Source organism: Megalobrama amblycephala, linkage group LG1 (assembly GCF_018812025.1).
Source record: "Megalobrama amblycephala isolate DHTTF-2021 linkage group LG1, ASM1881202v1, whole genome shotgun sequence".
Taxonomy (NCBI): domain Eukaryota; kingdom Metazoa; phylum Chordata; class Actinopteri; order Cypriniformes; family Xenocyprididae; genus Megalobrama; species Megalobrama amblycephala.
In genome coordinates, this window is record NC_063044.1 from 27,238,386 (window position 1) to 27,261,808 (window position 23,423).

General features: G+C 40.8%; 1 protein-coding gene across 2 annotated transcripts; it reads right to left on the bottom strand.

The window, feature by feature from the left end:
• Window positions 1-1,157: 1,157 nt before the first annotated feature.
• LOC125266458 (tripartite motif-containing protein 16-like) lies at window positions 1,158-17,418 on the bottom strand. Of its 2 annotated transcripts, none has more exons than XM_048187108.1 (6): window positions 16,767-17,418; window positions 15,739-15,834; window positions 15,409-15,630; window positions 10,930-11,089; window positions 5,637-5,684; window positions 1,158-2,884 (listed from the first exon to the last, which is right to left on the bottom strand). In XM_048187108.1, the coding sequence occupies exons 1-6, from the start codon at window positions 17,337-17,339 to the stop codon at window positions 2,367-2,369; spliced, it is 1,617 nt and encodes a 538-aa protein (XP_048043065.1). In that variant the 5' UTR covers window positions 17,340-17,418; the 3' UTR covers window positions 1,158-2,366. The 2 variants fall into 2 exon arrangements, with proteins under 2 accessions (XP_048043065.1, XP_048043054.1); XM_048187097.1 differs by having other exon boundaries at window positions 15,409-15,642; window positions 16,767-17,414.
• Between the last annotated feature and the right edge of the window lie 6,005 nt (window positions 17,419-23,423).

The following is a 23,423-nucleotide window of genomic DNA, read 5'->3' on the forward strand; positions in this document are numbered from 1 at the left end:
ACATAACAATAATATTTATTAACAAATCTGCAAATGCAAGCAAAATATTGTAAGATAAGTTCTTTGGCGTAGGCCCTGTCCGTAGTTCACATCCTGAGGGATGCAGACTCTGCATTTCCTGCCTGAAGATGAAGGCAGGGGCATAGCCGACCCCCAGGAGGTATGGACAGGTACCATCCTGGTGGTGGTGGGGAGGATGGGGGTGAAAGTTGGCTTCATCATCTGCGAACTCAGACATGTGTAAGTACCGATCTTTTATACTCCAAGTGTTACATAATGATTGGTTAGATCTAAACATAATTAGTGACGTAACATTTGAGTCTTGCCATCAGAACATGTTTTCCACTTAATGAGGAAATTCTCACAGTCTAGATATAATGAATCTATGCCAGAATCAAATTGCTCCTCAATTTTCTGGAGAAAGTCGTCCCATATGTTTTGGATTCTGGAGAACACACACCAGAAAAAATAACCATTATAAAGTGGACTGTTATTCCTTGTGAAGTGTAAATTACTGTAATTTCTTTGTTACCCTTCTTATCCTTGCTAAAATAAGGCTAATGCAGCGGACCTCCGGAGAGAGCAGCCTTCGAAATCATACATAGCTTATGTCTCATCTCTCTTCTAGGGCTTTTCAATCTGATGCAACGGACCCCCAAATATTATCATCCTCAAGTGCGGAGGACCCCCAATCCTAAAAAGACCCCTGTGGTGAAAATCAAGTTTTTAATGTTGTTTGTATGTCTATGTAGTGTTTTTAATATGCTTTAAGACAAACCATATGCAAATTCATAAGTCAACACCTTTGCTGACTATTTTCTCCTTAAAACTGCAGTGAACCAAAGACAGTCTCAAAAACACAGTTTGTGATTTCTGATGTCACAAACTACCTTGTAACCAATCGTGTCAACATGTGGGCGGGATTTAGCATATAATTAACTATGACTGCTCTGAAGCAGGGGAGTCTCAAGAGAAGCCAGGTTATCCCGCTATATTTTTCTGTTGATATGAAAAATACAGGTACATTTAGCAATATAGCGGGTGAATTATGTGTATGTTGTATATTACAATATTATGATGAACTACATATGCCTTTCTCCACTGACATTCTGAGTTGTTCAAAGCGTTACTAAGGATACTGATTTTCAGAAGGCAGCTGTCTGACTCTGAGATGGCGAACAGGAACATGGTTTGTGTAACATTAGCAACATTAGCTGTTTGATAACATAGTCAAGCAAAAGGCTAATCATATTAATTACCGTTATGTGTCCGATGTTGTAGAAAGCGGAACATAAAACGCATTACCATTCTGATACATCGACTTGTATATGAGCCTGTATAATGCACTCTTCAACTTTTTCTTCTGAATCAGTTTCTGGTTCAAACATATATGGCTGAATTAAACCAGTATTTGCACTTGCCATTGTGCAGCGTTTGCAGTAAAGTTGAGTGGATCTCTGAGCTGGTGTGAGTGAGTAGAGGCTAATTTGCATATTCATATTTGTGATCAAAGGTGTGTTTTAAGGGATAAAATTATTGACTACAGGGGGACTTTAAACATGGCAAAGACCTGCTCCTCTTAGTAACTGTTGCTACGTCCAACAAGCCAAAGAGGACACTGACAACGTGCCGATAAACAAGACAGAGCAAGCTAATTTTGGTATGAAACAAAGTCGCAGTTTTCTTTTCTTTTTTTTTATGACAGTTTTTTAATGTGACAATTTGCCACAGTTCAAGTTGCATGTGATCCGATCATCTCTTCCTAGTAGTTATAATGTGAAAAAACCTCAATAAAAATCAGAAGGTATGTTGTTCCAACCGCTGAAAAACGTCAATACACACCATTTTTCAAGTTCAAGTCTGCCGACGTCAGTCTACTAACTATCCTTGTGTGCGCATGCACATTGCATGGTTATCTTCTTTTTGAACAAAAAGTGGATTCATCCATCCATCCATCCATCCATCCATTCATCTATCATCCATCATCCATCATCCACCATCCACCATCCATCTATCCATCCATCCATCCATCCATTCATCTATCATCCATCATCCACCATCCATCCATCCATTCATCTATCATCCATCCATCCACCATCCATCTATCCATCCATCCATCCACCCACCATCCATCCAATTTCCATTAACACAATTAGAGCTTGAGAAAAGCACATATACACATTGTCACTCACCATGACTAACACACACACAATTCATATTGTCTATTTCAACAGCAAAAGTTCAAATGAACAATGATGAATAATGTAAAGAGGAAATAAGAGACTCTATAATATCTCACTGTTGCTGATTTATCATGAAGCTCAAAGTATTATGGGTAAAATCTCTCTACAGTCTATTCTGAAACATCAACACAGTTTCACTGATGTTCCTGAACCAACCCAAAACCCAGGATAGAGCGGCTGAGTGAATGTGGTCTGGACTGTGTGGATGAGGCTCATTGTGTCAGAGACGCTGTAGAAGGACAGAGTTCCTGCACTGTGATCCACATACACTCCTATTCTCCTGCTGATGGACTTTACAGGGAGAACAGTGCGTATGTTATTGTGATAGAATGAGTAACTGGAGGAAGAGCAGTACAAACTCCAGGACTGATCATTAAGACCAAACGCACACTCATTACCCGATCCCTTTCTGCCGATGCTCTTATATGACACTGATATATAAACAATCCCACTGCACTCAATCTCCCAGTAACAGCGTCCACACACACTCTCTCTACACAACACCTGCCAATAATGATCAAATCTGTCTGGATGATCAGGATTCGGCTGCTTTGTGCCAGTGTCAGTAATCACTCTGTTCCTCTCAGACAGACAGATGTTTTTATTCACTGTGTTCAGATCCAGAGTGAGCTGATGGGAATCTGATGGAGAGAAACACATCAGAATCAGGAATTATGAATCTGATCTTTTAATGTATCTGAACTCTTCATGACTCAATGTTCAATGTATCATCAGTGTCTCAGTACAGCTGACCAGATATCCTGAATCATCATTTACATCAGGGCTCTTCAAGTAGTTACATTTGAGGGGCCGGATTATCAAATCAAAAAGTGAAGGGGTGGGGGTGGGGGGTCTTATCGGTCAAAATTATATTATTAATTATTAGGCTTAAATGAAAATATTCTCACAGTGAGACTTGGTAACCACAGGTAAAACCATACATGGCTACTCACTACTACCACTGTCAAATGATATTATATTATGTTATATAGGCCTATAAAAAACGCCCAAAGACATGAATTAAAGGGATAGTTCACCCAAAAATGAAAATTTGATGTTTATCTGCTTACCCCCAGAGCATCCAAGATGTAGGTGTCTTTGTTTCTTCAGTAGAACACAAATGATGATTTTTAACTGCAACCGCTGCCGTCTGTCAGTGGTATAATGCAAGTCAGCGGGAACTTGGACTATAAGAGTAAATAAAACACGACAGACAAATCCAAATTAAACCCTGCGGCTCGAACGTGACGACACATTGATGTCCTAAGACATGAAACGATCAGTATTTATATCATTTTTTTACCTCTAATACACCACTATGTCCAACTGCATTCATCACTCCATTCGTGAGGTCTGATCGCGCTCTGACAACGGCAGTGATGTCTCGCGCATATACTTCAATGAGCGCCAGACATCACTGCTGTTGTCAGAGCTCGATCAGACCTCACGAATGGAGTGATGAATGCAGTTGGACATAGTGGTGTATTAGAGGTAAAAAATGATATAAATACTGTCTGGTTTCTCGCACAAACCGATCGTTTCGTGTCTTAGGACATCAATGTGTCGTCACGAGCCGCAGGGTTTAATTTGGATTTGTCTGTCGTGTTTTATTTACTCTTATAGTCCAAGTTCCCGCTGACTTGCATTATACCACTGACAGACGGCAGCGGTTGCAGTTAAAAATCATCATTTGTGTTCTACTGAAGAAACAAAGACACCTACATCTTGGATGCTCTGGGGGTAAGCAGATAAACATCAAATTTTCATTTTTGGGTGAACTATCCCTTTAAATATTCCCCTACCCACCTAATAAATAAATATTCCACATTTCCACAAACCACGGTAATTTACTACAGTTCATTCATGGTAAATGTTTGTAAGGGTGGTGATTTTGTAGTTTGTAGCTGAGAGTTGTGTGTCGAATTGAAACATTTCTCACTAGATGTCGCAGCGCTGTTTAATAATGGTGACCGGGAATAAACGCAGCTCCTTTAAGCTTTCGTTCCGTTATCCACTGGGCCGTGCTGCGTAGTTCAAAGTAAACTAGTGAAACACATGAAAACAGCGCTATTTGTTCTGTATTTGTTGATACTGACCGAGAAATACCTACAGATGATTCGGTGACAGAGCGGTCCGAACGAATCCGAATCGTTTCAGATCGTTATGCAAGCGAGTTTGGCCAATTCACGGAGAAGAAAGTCGACAGAAATACGGGACACGCATAATAACTGCTGAAATATTCGCATGGAAAACGTTTCTCAGGTCAGTCGGAGGAGCATGCATGGTACGAACAGTGCGTATATAGCCGTACAGCTGCATGCCCCACTGCGGCTACGTATCTAACCAAATTTAACCGCACCGCCAGGAAAAGAGGAGGAGGGAGATTGGGGTGCCACGGGCAGTGAAGACGACTGGCGGGTCAGATTTGGCCCGCGGGCCGCCAGTTGACGAGCCCTGATTTACATGATCAATCATAAAACTCTTCTATCATGATTTACTCACCTCCTACAGGAACAACATGATGTTTAGGTTCAGTTTTATTTCCTATGTTTCCATCCAAATTTGCTTATTAAACTTAAGCGCAAATTTAAAACATTTGCAAATAAAGCACTGTTTCCATACAGTGAGTCAACCAGGAAAAAACGTCACTTCCTGATAAACTGGCGCTAAATATCACTAAGAAAAATGGAAGTTGCTGCAGTAGAAGTCACTGTATATAATATTTTCATGTAACGTTATAATAAGTTATTTGCGCCAGACGAAACACAATAAACGTCATGTTAACTTGCATTCAGATGCAGGTGTTTGTAAATGTATTCGTGTGAAGCGCTTCTAGGAGGGAATTAAACTGAACCACTATAACGACAGACTTTGCTCAGGCATTACAGAATGACCGAAAAAGCATTTCAGATGTTGGTCCAGTTATGCCGCCCCATCACAAAGTCACATGTCTTTTTTGATGTGCACTAAGGAATTTATTCGGTAAAAGTTTCGTAATTTAATGACTTTATTCTCAACATTTTATCTCGACTTTTTTCTCAAAATTTAACGACTTTTTTTCTCAACTTTAATCTCGAGATGGTTTTATTTTTTTATTATTGCTTGGCCCTAAACCTCTTCCGTGTGTATATATATATATGTATATATATATATATATATATATATATATATATATATATATATATATATATATATATAGGCCTTACTTTGGTAAGTTCTTGGTCTTATGTCGTTTGCGCTGCTACATCCTGTGACCTTCATTGTCGTTGATTATCTTTTTTGTTTAAAATTAAAACAGCTGCAATTAGATCCTTTTCTCATTTTTGCCTGACCAAACTGTGACACATGAACATATTCAGTGATTTTTTTCTGCTTGTTTTCTTAGTGACTTACACTGTAGGAAGTCGTTCCTGGTCTTGGGATTCATGTTGGTGAAAGTGACTGTGGAAATAAACAGACATGAAGAGTGTGAAGAGATACCAGAGGCCTCATTTATAAAACACACACACGTATCAGATTTGATCCTAAATTTCATGCATTTCATCCTACATCATGTATATAAACGTCACAGCAAAAGGACTCCGCGGCGGATAGGCCGCAGAGGTATCGCGGCTTCCGGAACATATCCGCGAAATGTATCGGCGTCCACTTGCGTGCAGTGACGGATCCGCAACGAAGGCTGCATCCGCGCTGCATCCGCGATTAAAACCTTACCTTCGCGGCGGGTCCGTTTGGGACCCGCAAATTGATACAACCGTTACAGTAAAGGCGTGTGCACGTCCGCGGATCCGACATGGGTCCGCTCAGGATCCGCTGATTGACAGTAGAATTTACGGCGCCGCCCGGAGCCCAGCCAGCAATGACATGTGGGGCCCAGATGAGGGCTTCATGGGTGGCAAATGTGGGCCCCATTATGGGCTTGCACCTGGGATCCACATTGGGGCAAGCCGTGGAAGCCCAGACAAACTAAAAGTGGGACCTGTAAGGGTACTGCATGGGTCATAATTGGGCAATTCATGTCAGACCCATTTGGGCCCCACCTGCCCAAAGGGGTCCAAAGTGGGCTTTGCAACATGGCTACACAGATGGGCTTTAAATGGGATCTGTAAGAGTCTTATGTGGGTCCTAACTGGGCAATTCATGCCAAACCCATTTGGGGCCCACCAGTCTGAAGGGGTTTAAAGTGGGCTTGCACCCGGGATCCACATGGGGGCCAGCCGTGGATGCCCAGGTGGGTTTTAAGTGGGATCTGTAAGGGTCTTATGTGGGTCTTAACCAGGCAATTCATGAAAGACCCATTTGGGCCCCACCTGCCCAAAGGGGTTTAAAGTGGGTTTGCACCCGGGATCCACATGGGGGCCAGCTATGGATGCCCAGGTGGGTTTTAAGTGGGATCTGTAAGGGTCTTATGTGGGTCTTAACCGGGCAATTCATGACAGACCCATTTGGGCCCCACCTGCCCAAAGGGGTTTAAAGTGGGTTTGCACCCGGGATCCACATGGGGGCCAGCCATGGATGCCCAGGTGGGTTTTAAGTGGGATCTGTAAGGGTCTTATATGGGTCTTAACCGGGCAATTTGTGTCAGACCCATTTGGGCCCCACCTGCCTAAAGGGGTTTAAAGTGGGCTTGCACCAGGATTCAACCGTGAATGCCCATATGGGCTTAAAGTGGGCTCTGTAAGGATCTTATGTTGGTCCTAACTGGGCAATTCATGCAAGGTAAGCCCAACCATTCATTTAAGGAAACAATCTAAGAAAAATTAAAAACGAAGAATGAATGTAAGTACAAGATAAATACAAGACACTTGATGCTTTGAACTGCAAGAAATATATTAAATTGAACAACAAAAATTATCTTTAAAAAACAATGTCACAACATACGGTAAACTAAAAAATATGTTTTAAAAAAATCTCTGAAAAAAACCTCCAAAAATACAATACAAAATACACTCATTATATAATACATTGAACAACAAACATTATCTTTAACAATTTAAATTTTACAACGTACCGGTAAATAGATAAAAAATATATATTTTTTAAAAATGTCTGAAAAAAAGAAAACAAAACATCTCTCCAAAAAATACATCCAAAACAGTCATGGCGTTTGTGTTGTCAATGTTCTTTTTTACCCATAGATATATGAGCAATATCACAATCGTAGCCGTGCGATATGGCTGTATATCAGCACGCTGTGATTCGTCCGTAGGCACGAGGCCACAGGCCGAGGCCGCAGCCATATCGCACGGCTACGAGTGTGATATTGCGTTTATACAACAGTTCGACGGCACGAGTGTGTAAATAAATAAGAACAACAACGGAGTGTCTTTAAAACCCTCTTTTGTGCAGCACTACTCCTTCCGCCACGGATTCAAATCGCAAGTTGTCAGTTGGACCAAGCCTCCGTTACTAACTCTAAAACGTCACTTTAGAACTAGTAACGAAGGAACGTCGAGTCGCTTCATTGAAACACATTGAATTTTATACAGTATTAGAGAGAGAGAGAGAGAGAGAGAGAGAGAGTAGGCTATTACCTGTGTCAGATATATTGCATTACATTCATTCTTCAAGTCGATGTCCATAATATTATATTATTATTATAATTATTATAATTATAATTATTATTATAATTATTAATGTAACTTTCACTCAATCCATATTACTTACTAATGGACATATTTATATAAAATAATATTTATTGAACAACAAATAAGCACAATTGTACAGTTCAGTCAAACAAAGCACTAGTTATTTACAAAAAAAAAAAACATTTACGTTTGTATGTGGGTTTTACAAATATTTAACGAATGAAAAGGATTTTAAAGAGCTTGTGACAAAACCTCTTAACTCCATTGGATCCTCAAACTGTCAATCAAACCTCATTACATTAATCCGCCTCCCCTCGTGAATGAAGTGCGCACGCAGTTTGGACATCTCCTTTATGCAATGCCAAGGTAAATAAAGATCTGATGTTTGAAAAAAAAATTTGTAAATCGTTTTCTTTACTCAAAAAAACCCTATGTTTATAAAGTTTAATGTTTTACGTATTTGAAGAGCGGAGAACAGTCTTCGTCTGATATGTCCCATCTAGTTGAAGCCAATATGCTATATATAATGATGTAACATAACGTCGTTTATTATTATCAAATTTAACATAGCACAATTCGACTTGCTCTGGAACAAATAATAGATTAATAAAGACCAAAGATTGCCTGTTCTATGTACTCAAATTGAATAATGTCTCATGTTTAACCACTATAAGAGCCAGCGGCAAATCCACGAAGTACTGGCCGAGATTAAGCTGTTCTCGGCGGTTACAGAAGCACTGAACGGCCCGCTGACGCCCTGGAGCTCACAAGTTGTAAAATAGGCGCTGTTATTAAATATGAGTCACATATTTCAGGTCTAAACAACTACATTCTCGCCTAAAAAACTATTAAACTACAGTTTGTGGTACAACAAGTAGTATTTGTAAAAATTACGGTTGATTTGGTCGGCCGCCATGACGGTCACTTCAAGTGGAGTGATACAAACGGTGAAAAGGTAGGAGGAGTGCTGTTATCGCTGAAATATTGCATGGCTATCAGCCAATCAGATTCGAGAACCAGACAGAACTGTTGTATAAATATATATAAGACCCATATATGTGTTCCCAGTTCAAACCCATGCCAACTTGGCCCATAAATATATCATGCAAGACCCATATGTGCATTCCCAGTTCAAACCCATGCCCACTTGACCCATAAATATGCCATTCAAGACCCATATATGTATTCCCAGTTCAAACCCATGCCCACTTGGCCCATAAAATTTCTATGCAGGACCCATATGTGCATTCCCAGTTCAAACCCTTGTCCACTTGGCCCATAAATATATCATGCAAGACCCATATGTGCATTCCCAGTTCAAACCCATGCCCACTTGACCCATAAATATGCCATTCAAGACCCATATATGTATTCCCAGTTCAAACCCATGCCCACTTGGCCCATAAAATTTCTATGCAGGACCCATATGTGCATTCCCAGTTCAAACCCTTGTCCACTTGGCCCATAAATATGCCATTCAAGACCCATATATGTGTTCCCAGATCAAACCCATGCCCACTTGGCCCATAAATATGTCATGCAAGACCCATATATGTGTTCCCAGTTCAAACCCATGCCCACTTGGCCCATAAAATTTCTATGCAGGACCCATATGTGCATTCCCAGTTCAAACCCATGTCCACTTGGCCCATAAATATGCCATTCAAGACCCATATATGTGTTCCCAGTTCAAACCCATGTCCACTTGGCCCATAAATATGCCATTCAAGACCCATATATGTGTTCCCAGATCAAACCCATGCCCACTTGGCCCATAAATATGTCATGCAAGACCCATATATGTTTTCCCAGTTCAAACCCATGCCCACTTGGCCCATAAAATTATATGCAGGACCCATATGTGCATTCCCAGTTCAAACCCATGCCCACTTGGCCCATAAATATGCCATGCAAGACCCATATATGTGTTCCCAGATCAAACCCATGCCCACTTGGCCCATAAATATGTCATGCAAGACCCATATATGTGTTCCCAGTTCAAACCCATGCCCACTTGGCCCATAAAAATTCTATGCAGGACCCATATGTGCATTCCCAGTTCAAACCCATGCCCACTTGGCCCATAAATATGCCATGCAAGACCCATATATGTGTTCCCAGTTCAAACCCATGCCCACTTGGCCCATAAAAATTCTATGCAGGACCCATATGTGCATTCCCAGTTCAAACCCATGCCCACTTGGCCCATAAATATGCCATGCAAGACCCATATATGTATTCCCAGTTCAAACCCATGCCCACTTGGCCCATAAAATTTCTATGCAGGACCCATATGTGCATTCCCAGTTCAAACCCTTGTCCACTTGGCCCATAAATATATCATGCAAGACCCATATGTGCATTCCCAGTTCAAACCCATGCCCACTTGACCCATAAATATGCCATTCAAGACCCATATATGTATTCCCAGTTCAAACCCATGCCCACTTGGCCCATAAAATTTCTATGCAGGACCCATATGTGCATTCCCAGTTCAAACCCTTGTCCACTTGGCCCATAAATATGCCATTCAAGACCCATATATGTGTTCCCAGATCAAACCCATGCCCACTTGGCCCATAAATATGTCATGCAAGACCCATATATGTGTTCCCAGTTCAAACCCATGCCCACTTGGCCCATAAAATTTCTATGCAGGACCCATATGTGCATTCCCAGTTCAAACCCATGTCCACTTGGCCCATAAATATGCCATTCAAGACCCATATATGTGTTCCCAGATCAAACCCATGCCCACTTGGCCCATGCCTGTCCCTTATGGGGCCCATGTAATCAGCTCATATGGGCTTCCTATGTGGGACTCGTACTACAAAACCTACATGGGACCCGCTGATTTCACCCAGCCAAAGCTCATGCCCACAAGGGATATTTGTGGCCTTAGTGGATTAGATAAACTTGTTCATATTGCACTTGAATTTAAGATGAACTGTGAAAAATGTCATTTAAGAACATTTGTGTGTGTGTGTGTGTGTGTGTGTGCAAATTTTATAAATCGTAGGAACATTTCAGAAACTGTTGTACGTTCACATTTGTGATCTTTCTATACACGTTTGTATAATGGAGGCGCAGGACTTTACCTCTGTCAGAGATCTTCTTGATCTCCTCTTTGCAGAAATCCTCCAGTTTGTCTCTCAGCTGACGGACAGATTCTCTCATGCCATCAAAAGAGAAGAGAGAACTGAAGGGATCGTCGGGTTCATCTGTAGATTCAGGAGGTGCTGAGAGAGACTGGAAACTCTACAGAAAACACAAATCAAAACTTCAGACAATAACCTGCTCTATATCAGATCCTTGCAGCTCTTGATGATCTTCAGTAACTCGCCTCAATCCAGCACTTTCACAATCAGAAACATTCTTCTTATATTCATTATTTAATGCTACAAACGCTAATATTTGACACTTACAATCCTGGTGAAAAAGAAGTACACTTTAGCATACTTTTAAATGATTATAGAAATAATATAATTTAAAAATATATACTTAAGAGCAGATTAATGCTTTTTGACACTTAAAATTATCATTATTATTATTATATAAAAATTTTTAAAGTAATTATATATTAATGAAAGTATAATAGTTTAAATTTATTTTAAATGCAGTTAAGTAATATTTAGAGAGCTGAAACACTTTAAGTATGATTTAAGTATCTTTAAATGTAATTTCATAATTCTGTTTTCTTTGAAATATGGTTAAAGTTACTGCTGAATGAACTGACAAGCATTTATGATAAACTAAAATATACTTTAATGTCATTTCTACTGAAACTTGTTTGTGATGTGTTTAGAAATATTAGTAAAATATAAGTTGCAATTTAGTACATTTAAAATATATTAACTTTAAATGCAATATTGAATAACATACCAGAGTTTATAGAATTATAATCAAGCACGTTACATGTGCTTTAGTCAACATGTCAAAATAAGTGCACTTCTTTAAAACATGATAAAAGATTAATATAACATAACGATTTAAAATGTACAAATTAAAATGTTTAATTTGACTTTATTACAATGTGCACTTAAAAAATCTACTTAAAAATGTGTTAAGAAACATAGTCATGAAAGTGTCTCTCTTTAAGTGGCCTTTTATTTGATGAAATGTTTTAAAAATATACTTTTTAGATTTGAATTAATTAACTACTAGTGTATGTGTGAACTTTCTTGGAAATGGTTTGGATGATAAAACATCTGCTAAGATCATAAATGTCCATGTAACAGGTCGAGCAGATAAATGGACCCTTACGTAAAAGAAGTTTATTCAAGTGTGCTATTAGTATACTTCTTTTAAACTAAAAAATAAGAAGGTGTACTTTCAGTCTACTTTTTATATACTTCTCAGAAATATACTTTATGTACTTCTCAGAAATATACTTAAAATTGCAAGTATACTTGATTTATACTGACAGAAATGTTTAGGGATATTTGGCCTATACTTGGAATCAATCTTTTGATCGAGATGTAAGTATAATTAAGTATTCTAAGTATACTTGGCTTGTAGTTATGATTAATCTTTTGATGGATTAGCCTATTAAATACACTGCGTTCCAAATTATTATGCAAGAGACAAATCAGTAAGATTTCTGTACAATAAACATTCAGATTTTAGTTTTTCTAAGAAAATGTTTGTTTGTTTATTTATCCATGTCTTTTTAGATAACTGGTATCAATCTCAGACAAAATAATTTGCCAGATCTATGAAACCCTACTTAGAGGTTGTTCCACATTATTAAGCAAGTCACAGTCTCATGCAATATGGGGAGTAAGAAAGTTCTTTCTGAAGATGAAAAGCATGAAATGGTGCAATGTTGTGCAAAAGACATGAAAACAACTAATATTGTGTGAAACTGAATGGAGATTATCAAATTATCATAAGATTTGTGAGTGATTTAGAGCACAGCAGAACTCGGTCAGATAAAGGCTTATTGAGGAAAGTTCCTGTCAAAAAATGTAATTGTATTAAAAGGGCAGCTATAAAAAAAGCCAGTGTTGAGCAGCAAACAGGCATTTGAAGCTGCTGGTGTCTCTGGAGTCTCAAGAAGCTCTCCATGCAGGCTGGCAGTTGTGCGTAAAGATGCATTTCAGCCACTCCAAACCAAACCTCACAAAGAGAAACATTTACAGTGGGTTTAGAAATACATGAAGACTCATTTTTAAATAGTTTTATTCACTGACTAATGCCGTACTACAATGGATAGTCTAAATGGATGGATTTCTGGATGGTTGGTGAATGGCCACCACGTTCCAACAAGACTGCGACATCAGCAAGGAGCTGGTGGGTGATGATTTGGGCTGGAATACTGGGAAGTGAGATGGAGGGTATTAAAATTAGTTTTGCAAGATATGTGGAGCTCATAACTGGCCATTTTCAGCTATGGTATAAAAAGGAGGATAGTACAATGCACTATGCACTATCCCATGCTGCAAAAAAAACACCACAGCAATAAAACTGTTTGAAAATGTATTTCTACACCAGAGGTTGCATTAGACTTTAACATTGTCCGTCATTTTGACGGACAGGGTCGTAAAAATTCCGTCATAATCTATTACTACCCGTCATTTTAATTTTCATATTTTAATAACACATTTAATTGCTTTTATTTTTGTTCACAAATAAAAGCAATTAAATGTGTTATTATAACATTTGAACAAAAATAAAAGTAATTAAATGTGTTATTATAATTAAAATATGAAAATTAAAATGACGGGTAATTCACACGTGAAATTTCTCTGTACTGTACTATAGGCTACGATAGTAGCCATTAAAGAAAACGTAGTTTCATATTTATGTTTAAATAGTCCTATGTTATATTTTAAATTCATCTATTTGATTATGAAAAGTTAACAGCATGAGTAAGATGCATCATAAGATGCGCAATATATCGGGAGACATGGAGAGGGTCAGACATGATTTTAAACACTTCATTAAGTTTTATTTTGTAGAAAGCCTTTCTTTAAAGTGAATTTCGTTTTGTAAAAATTGTATCTTAATTTTAATTAATGTTTCATTAACCAATTGCCTGGATGTAATAAAATAAGAAGCAAATATACCAGACAATATAATCATGACATGGAGGCGCGGGCGCGATCACTGGCGAGTGAACTGGAACGCGTCAGCTAAATGAATCGAAACTCAGCGGCTGCTTGCCTCACAGACATGAGAAATATATCTACAGAAAGCTTTAAATGCCTACTTTAACGAAAACGAATTAATTCAAAACGAAAAGAAATAGGCTACTCTGATTATGTAGACTAAACCGAATGAAGTGCATTCTCTCTCTAGCGCATCCATGAGGAGATGATGAGAGTCAATATTGATAAATATCTTCATCTTTGCAGCCGACACTGATTCAGAAAACATTACTTTATTAATAAACAATTAAAATGTCTCCTTGCTGTTTTGCGCATTCATGAGACCAATATCGATTCGTAAATCACAATCGATCTCTTGGTAGGCTATATGCTGTTTTCAGTTGATGATTAAACAGTGCATTGTGCGCCTCCCATCCAATAAATCGCAATAGGCTTAACGCTTTGTGTTGCTTTTGATATGGAACAAAAGTCTCAGATTTCAAATTCTGTCCATTTCATTAAGAAATTCAAGCAATAAATACCGTTTTGGCGCTCTTTAATGTAGCGTGATAGAGAGTTGTAGCTTTAGGGTACTCGCCTGTGCGTTATCAGTATCAAACGCATAGCAAAAGATTCCTGCCAGTTTTATTTTTGTTCTGGATCCAGTGCTCTGCTGCTACATTGGAGCGCACTCGCCACCAACTGGACAGGGGTGGAAATTACAGTTACAATTTACAGTAGATCACCCTGAGTGTAATCTGTCACCGTGACGGACGGCCTTCAGATTTTTCTGTCATTGATAAAAAAATTCTGTCAATGGCGGAAAATTTTCGGTTAACACGACCTCTGTTCTACACCCACTGTAAATGTTTCTCTTTGTGAGGTTTGGTAAGTGGTGTCTAAAATGCATCTTTACGCACAACTGCCAGCCTGCATGGAGAGCTTCTCAAGACTCCAGAGACACCAGGAGCTTCAAATACCTGTTTGCTGCTCAACACTGGCTTTTTTATAGCTGCCCTTTTAATACAATTAATTTTTTTGATAGGAACTTAAATTAATAAGCCTTTATCTGACCGAGTTCTGCTGTGCTCTAAATCACTCACAAATCTTATGATAATTTGATAATCTCCATTCAGTTTCACACAATATTAGTTGTTTTCATGCCTTTTGCACAACATTGCACCATTTCATGCTTTTCATCTTCAGAAAGATCTTTCTTCCTCCCCATATTGCATGAGAACTGTGACTTGCTTAATAATGTGGAACAACCTCTAAGTAGGGTTAAGTGCAGATGGATGTAATGTTTTCAGACAATTAATTGCATGTTATTTTCAATGAAATGAATGTGAAAGTTTAAATTGTTCTTAAATGAAATTGGCTGAACTTTAGAGTGCTTTTTTCCCTGTTTAAGTTGGTCTCATTCTGCTCTCATGAAATGTTTCTCTTGCTCAAATCCACTATGATCCTGTTCTTCTAGATCTCTGTTACCTGCAGGAAATGGATGTGATCATCTGTGTGTGACAGCTGCTCCAGCTCAGTGTCTCTCCTCCTCAGATCATTGATCTCCTGCTCCAGTCGCTCCAGTCGTCCTTTAGCTCGACTCACTGCAGCCTCTTCCTGATCTCTGATCAGCTGTGTGACCTCAGAGCGGCTTCTCTCAATGAAGCGGATGAGCTCAGTAAAGATCTTCTCACTGTCCTCCACTGCTGTCTGTGCAGAGCGCTGTTAGGACACACATCACAATCACACAGTGGCTTCAGCGGGACTGACAGAGTCCAAACTGAGACGTCTCAAACTTCTCTTCTTCTCCAGACTCACCTTATGAGACTCCACAGCCTCTCTCAGCTGCTGAAGATCTTTCTGTCTCTGCTGGATTCTCTGACGGATCTTCATCTGCGTCTCCTTCAGCTGTTTCTGGAGGACAAACCAATAACATGAAATGACACAGAAAACTATTATCACACAAAAATTAAAGCTACATCCAGAATTGGTGGAAGGTTAAATGCACAAGTTTTTACTGTATGTTCAAACCACAGATTCATAATTTCCTGAAATGAGATTATGAATGAATATGAAACTGAAATGTCAGCAATATTTCATCAGTATCTAGATTTATATGAATATTTCACCCTAAAACATAAGTGTAAGTGCGCAAGACTGTCCCACGTCTTAAAAATGCCCAAGTGCAGATATGTCAAAAAATTAATTATATTACACATAATTTGGTAGTAAAACAGTGTTGTGCATTTTATTGGTGCAAAGATGAGTAGGCTATGTGTATTTTGTACAACATTTGTAACTACTTGTTATCACTTAAAGAAGCACCACAATTTTAAAATTGTGTCTTTTGTTAGTTACATAGAGACCACTGAACAGACATTTAGAAGTGCATTTTAAAATAACAATTAAAAAAAACTCTGTAAACACTCTGTAAACTCTGTGTCCCATTGGGTAATCAAAAGTTATATACACACTTGCAATCTTCATGCCCACTTCATGCCCCTTTGAGCCAAATACAGAAAAATACGTCATGTAAGTAGACAAGTGCAAAGCAACAGGGGCTGGCTGCAGACTAAGGGGCGAGTGGAGCTCCACTCAAGGGCAGAAATATGTCACCTCCACTAGTGGAGCTAGCTACAGCTATGGCCCCTGGACCACTGGAGTAGTTTAGATTAATTTTATGCTTTTGTCTCCTTTTTTGAGCTTGAAACTTTTGTACCCCATTGACTTTCAATGTATAGACTAAAACAGATGAGACTTTCTTCAAAATATGATCTCATCTTAACGTCATGACGGATGAAGACAGCACTTTCATTTCTGCGTGAACAATCCCTCTCAGTTCATACCTGTTTCTCTGTCCTCTGTGCTGCAGTTGATACAGTGTTGTGGTTTTTATGTTCAGACTCCTTACACCACACACAGATGCATTGTTGATCAGTGATACAGTACATTTCTAGCTCTTTATCATGTTTACGGCAGATCATGTCCTGCAGTCGTCCAGTGGCATCGATCACTTTGTGTGGCTTACGAGAGTGATATTCCTCATGACGGTCAAAATGAGTTTGACAGAAAGACTCCAGACACACCAGACAGGACTTGACGGCTTTGTATTTTCTTCCAGTACAGACGTCACACTGCACGTCTCCAGCTCCAGCGTAACAGTCAGCAGCAAGTTTAGTCTTCTTCAGTTTCTCCACCATTTCAGCCAGAATGGTGTTTTTACTTAAAGCAGGTCTTGGACTGAAGGTCTGTCTGCACTGAGGACAGCTATAGACTCTCTTCTCATCCTCCTGATCCCAGCAGTCTGTAATACAGCTCATACAGTAACTGTGTCCACAGGGAATGGCCACTGGATCCTTCAGGAGATCCAGACACACTGGACATGTGAACTCATCCTGAGAAAATCTGGCTTCTGCCATTTTACTGCATGAATACAGAGAGACACAAACACACAACAGCTCAACAATACTTTCAGTTTCTGTTTCTCTGAACTGAGCAGTTGAAATAGTTTCCTGCTTCTGTGTTTGAGTGACGTGTGGAAAACAGGCGTGTCTGTAGAGCAGCTTCTTGCGCTGGTCAAGGAGAAACACTTTCCTGCTGTGTTTCCTGCTATGTGCCCTTCAATTAGAGTCAAAAACATGGCAATTATGGGTTCTAGATGATCTTCTCCAGACTGGAAATTGGGCAAATAACTGGACAAAATTGATGTAGTGTATTCACTTTTAGACTACAGCATTGTCAGTTTTTTCATTTCTTTTATTGTACAGTTATTTGTATAGTGCTGTTCACAATGTAGCCTATATTGTTTCAAATCAGCTTTATAGAAAATGCATGTTTCTACATGCTGTGTCAAAGTAATGTCCATATGTCAGAATGTACAGTTCTAAGATTACACAGATCATGCAGTTAGCATTATGTTTTCATTTAGGCAGAAACGTACTCGGTTACTAATGTAACCTCGATTCCCTTAGATAGGGAACGAGTACTGCATCGAACGTTTTATTATTTATAAGACAAGACGCATATGAGGAAAACTCCTTTTCTCCCATTACTGAAGCCTTTTTCATCCATTGGTTCATGGAGTTAAAGTAAACAAACCAAGGACGGTGCGGTAGAGCCGCGTGAGCCAGTGGTGAGCGAGCTCGTGCGAGCCCGCCAAAAGGGGCGGGGTATCGGGCTATATAAGCAGCCGTCTCACCATGGCAAATCGATTGATTCGACTGAAGCGGGTAGCGTGGCAAAGTACGCAGTACTTGTTCTGTATCTAATTGAAGTGAGGTTACTTTAGTAACTGAGTACGTTTCCTTATGATACTACAATTCGTACTGCGTCCAATGTCTTATTATTCATAAGATAAGACGTATATGGGGACGATATTCCATCTCGCCGTGCTATGCAGGGGGATGACAGAGCATCAGGGCAGAGTGCTAGAAAAGGGTGCAACAGATACCCATAAAACAGGATACCCTGAGTAACAGGTCTAAAAACACTGTAGTCATCTTCCTGAACCCCTAAGCCAAGGCACCAGTGGGGCCAGGGCGTATATAGGGGGCACAGAATATAGTTACACCCGGACGTGGTCGGAGTTATAAATGAAAAACATAAGCTGGTTACAGCAGCGAGGCTTATGCAGAAAGGACCTGCGTCTGAAGCTCAGGAACGTCCAGATTATAAAACCTGACAAATGTGGATGGCGATGCCCAGCCAGCCGCCGCACAGATGTCGGCGATAGAAACGCCACAGGACCACGCCCATGAGGAGGCTATGCCTCTAGTGGAATGCGCTCTCACACCTAAAGAGCATTGAAGTAAGGAGGAGTAAGCGAGTGCTATAGCATCGACTATCCATCTGGAAAGCCTGGGCTTCGTGACCGGAGGACCTTTTGTGCGGCCACCGAAGCAGACAAAAAGCTATTCTGCCTGACGAAAGGAGGCGGAACGGTCAATGTAAGTCCTCAGGGTCCTGACAGGACAGAGTAGGTTCAACTCTTGTTCATCCTAGGATGGAGGAAGAGCGGAGAGAACAATCATCTGCACCCTAAAGAGTGTGGATTGGACCTTTGGGACATATCCATGCCTTGGTTTCAGGATGACCTTGGAGTCGTTAGGCCCGGATTCAAGAAAAGAGGGGCTCACCGAGAGCACCTGCAGATCCCCCACAAGCTTAACTGATGCTAAAGCTAGCAGTAGGGTAGTTTTTAGCGACAAGGGTCGAAGGCCAGCAGTCTGGATTGGTTCAAAGGGAGGGCCCTTAAGGCCTCTAAGAACCACAGACAGGTCCCAGGCAGGAACCGTGAGGGGATGAGGAGGATTCAGTCTCCTGGATCCCTTCAGGAAGCGGACAACAAGGTTGTTTTTCCTATCGACTGCCCTGCTATAGGAGCATGAGAGGCTGCTATAGCTGTGACATAGACCTTAAGGGTAGAGGGAGTATGGCCTCTGTCCATAAAGTCTTGAAGGAAGGACAATATCTGGGATATGTCACAAGTCAATGGGTCTTCGCCCCGGGCTGTGCACCAGGCAGCAAAGACGGACCATTTAAGAGACGTCTAGTCGACGGGGCTCTAGCTTGTGAGATAGTGTTTAAAACATTCTCTGGGAGGCTAGCAGGCTCCATTTGAGAAACCTCACATGAAAATTCCACAGCTCATGTCTGGGGTGCCATATCATTCCTCTCGCTTGAGAGAGGAGGTCTTGTCTCAGAGGAATCGACCATGGCTCCATGGGCGATAACTGAGACAGGTCTGAGACCCACGGATGGAACTTCCACAGAGGAGCCACCAGGAGGACCTTGTGAGCATCGTACCAGATTCTTCTGATCATCTGGGGAATCAGAGCGATCGGGGGAAAGGCTTAAAGGAGGAGGCTGGGCCAGTCATGGGACTGACGTAGTGTGGAAGGGCTTGGATGGGTGGGCGGCCTTTGTCTTCCATCCAATGGCAGCGTAAGGGCACAGGTGTGCAGCCACAGCTTCATCCAAAGGAGGCAGCTTCTTATAACCTTTCTGCCCAGCGCCATCAACGGAGGTGAGAGCGTGAGAGGCAGAAGGATGCAGGCGGGCAGAGTAAGGGGTGCGGCATGACTTTGTAAGCTCGTCATGGACCTCCAGGAAGAAGGGCGCTGACTACCGAGGAGGTGCCTGGTGGCGTCCAGGCAGGAACCACTCATCTAAGCAGCTGCGTGTGAGTTCCCCAGGCGCAGACCACTCCAAACCAAGCTGTTCGACACCCTTTGACAGCACACGGGTGAGGTCCGTGTCGTTGGATGCCCTGGCGTCGATTGGCTCCAGAGACGGCAAGGGTGCGGGGTCATGAGGCGAGCCCGACCACTCCTCGGCATCAGAAGCCACCAAGGACATGCTGTCATCCGGCTCTTCATCAGATCCCCCCAAATAAGACAAGGTCGCTCACGATGGCAGAGGGGTGCTGGTCTGGGTGGGAGAAATGGATGGGGGAAGCCTCTCTGTGTGGAGAGATTGAGGCACGCGGAACCTGAGCCGACGTGAGCTCACTCTCATTCGAGCGCTGAGATCCTCTGCCCCGCTGTTTTTTCCTCACAGGCTCCTGGGAGGAAGAAAACAGGAGGGTGCAAGGGGCGGAGTCACTCTCTGAAAAGAAAGTGATCCACGAGTGCAAAGAGGCCAGACTCATGCTCTCACAGTGAGAGCAGGTCATTTCAGTGAGCACAGCTTCTGCGTGGGACTTCCCCAGATATAGCACGCACTCACTGTGCCTGTCATCGACGTGCAGAGGGGCTCTGCACGTGCCACAGCCGTGGCGCGACATTTGCAACAATCTCGCAGAAATTTGCTCTTTAAAAATAAGCTCTTTTAGATTCCAACTGGCAACAGAAGGAAAATGCGGGATGCGGGAACTCAGCGCTGCAGGTGGCTCGTGAGCGGAGTGCTGACCAGGCTGTTTGAGAGCGGCATGAAGAACAGAGCTGCTTGAGAGCGGTGAACCGATCCAGCTGCTGAGAAGTGGCGCATTCATCAGAGCTGCATGAGAGCGGTGAGCTGGCAGAGCAGAGCTGCAGGCTGCTCAGTGGCTGCTAGAGAGCGGCGAACAGATTAGAGAGCGGCGAGCAGGGAGAACAGGGACTGCTGCAGAGCGGTGAGCTGATCAGCGGCGAATTCCAGCTGCTTGCAGGTGAAGATGGCTTCAAGTCTCATAGATCAAGAGAAGAGATGATATCTGCATCACTGAAGGAGAATAAATCGATTTGCCATGGTGAGACGGCTGCTTATATAGCCTGGTACCCTGCCCCTTTTGGCGGGCTCGAGCGGGCTCACTCACCATTCGCTCGCACAGCTCCACTGCGCCTTCGTTAGTTTGTTTACTTTAACCCCACAAACCAACAGCCATGCAGTTTTCACTGCGTGAATGAAAAAGGTTTCAGTATTCGAAGAAAAGGAGTTTTCCCCATATGTGTCTTGTCTTTTGAATAATAAGACATTCGACGCAGTACGAAGTGTAGTATTGTAAGGGAACAATGAGCTCAACTCTTCCCCGCCAGCGTTTTTTTTTATTTTATTTTTTTTATTATCAGCCACTGCCAGTGTATGAATATCTGAACATGCAATATATCAAAAGAAATCTGTTTTTTTTTTTTTTTTTTTTTTTTTTAACAGAAACCTCTGGTTTTAAACAGCAATATTTTTTTCTACCTTTAGGAATCCTTTTTTTATCAACACTTGAATGTGAGTGAGTTTCATAAAAAAACATTTTAAACTGAGAAAAAGCTGAGAAATCGTGTTTGTTTTGAAAGACTACAAAGTGCATAAGCAGTTCTTTTATAGCTAGTTTCTGCTTCTTTTTTGTCTATTTTGATCCGGAGATTCTGTACTCTTTCAGAAGATGCATAATAGCGCCCCCTACCATTTAACAGTAAAACACGGAAATCCAGAAAATTCTGACAATGGTGGGGAAAGAGTTAAAGCAATTATTACAAGTTACGACCATAAACACAATTTAGCAGTTTTGTATGTTTTATGTACAACAGTTTCTAGAAGATCGTGCTCATACTGCTAGTCATTTGATCAAGGTAATTTGTGTTTATGGTGGGGCCCCAAGCAAAATATAGGAATGGGGCCCTATATAATTGCACACAATTACCTGAATCATCCTTGAGGTTCCTTTCTCTGGTGGGATGCAACGACAGTGTCCCATAGTTGTGTCCAATTTTTAATTTTTAATACTTTTCATTTAAATGTTATAATGGCTTTTATTCTTGTTTTAGACCACAAAATAGCAAACAAAACAAAAGTGAAACGAAACTGTGCTACTCGAGTATTACTATTACTACCATACTACTACTCGTCACACATACATGATCTCAGGCTACATTCACACTGTCAGTCCAAATCTGATTATTTGTGTATCCGAATGGAATCTGATCTAAAATGATTGACTGTCCACATAGTGTATCGCAAGTGTTCAGATCCAATGTGTATGTCCATGCCGCTCTTTTGTCTTTTGGAATATGTGCAATTTATGAGGCATAGCCAGAACCATAAGTATGGTTGGGTATCGTTTGAATTTGAACGATTCCGATTCCGAGTTCGATTCCTTTTTTCGATTCCGGTTCCTAACGATTCTCGATTCCGATTCTTTTAAGAGGCAGAGTCAAAAAAAGTTTAGGATATTTTAAATGAGCTAGCTAACCAACGGTCTTTCTGAAGGAAATAGTCTGACCTTGTCCATCAATTTTAATTCTATGAACTTTTTACTTTTTATGAACTTTACTATGAATTTCTCACAGGGCTGTTTTCAACTACAATATAAATATCAAATCTATGAACTTGAATATAAATATTATAAATTATGAATATATTGAAAACACATTTACACATCAGTATAGGCTGCATTTACACTGCAAGTCTTAATGCACAAATCCGATCTTTTGACCATATCCGATTTTTTGGCCAGTGTGTTTACACTCACTTTAGACGCGACTGGTATCGATATCTGTGTTTACATTAGGCTACTTCCTGCCCCAAAATGATCGTCACTGATATGCACATAGTAGATCCTCGGGTTTTGAATGGCCGTGCTATTAAAATTATTTATATAATTCATGGAGTGGCCATGATTAGCCTGTCAGAATGGATAAGTTAACAGCTGTCATGGGTGTATTGCAGCGCGAATTCTGACTGAACGGATATAGACCGGAAAATAAAGGTAATTTGTGTTTTATATTTTATCTACATTTATTAGTTTTAGAATTCCGTTTTTTGAATGAATTCGAGCGAGCAAGGGAGAGAGCGCGCGCGTGCGAAGCTGCTGAATAAATGTGTGTGCGCAATTTCTTATATGTTAGACAAAGTTCCCACATTAATATTGAGCTGCGAATTTTTAGTGCAAGTGCATACATGCACGTCTGCTTCATAATACAACATTGAAGCTATAGTTTAGTGAGCAAACGTGCCGCCCTCGCCGTTTGATGGCTTGGAATTACAATAGGAATCGGATATGCGTGTTTAGACGTAGGTCGCATGTTCAGAGA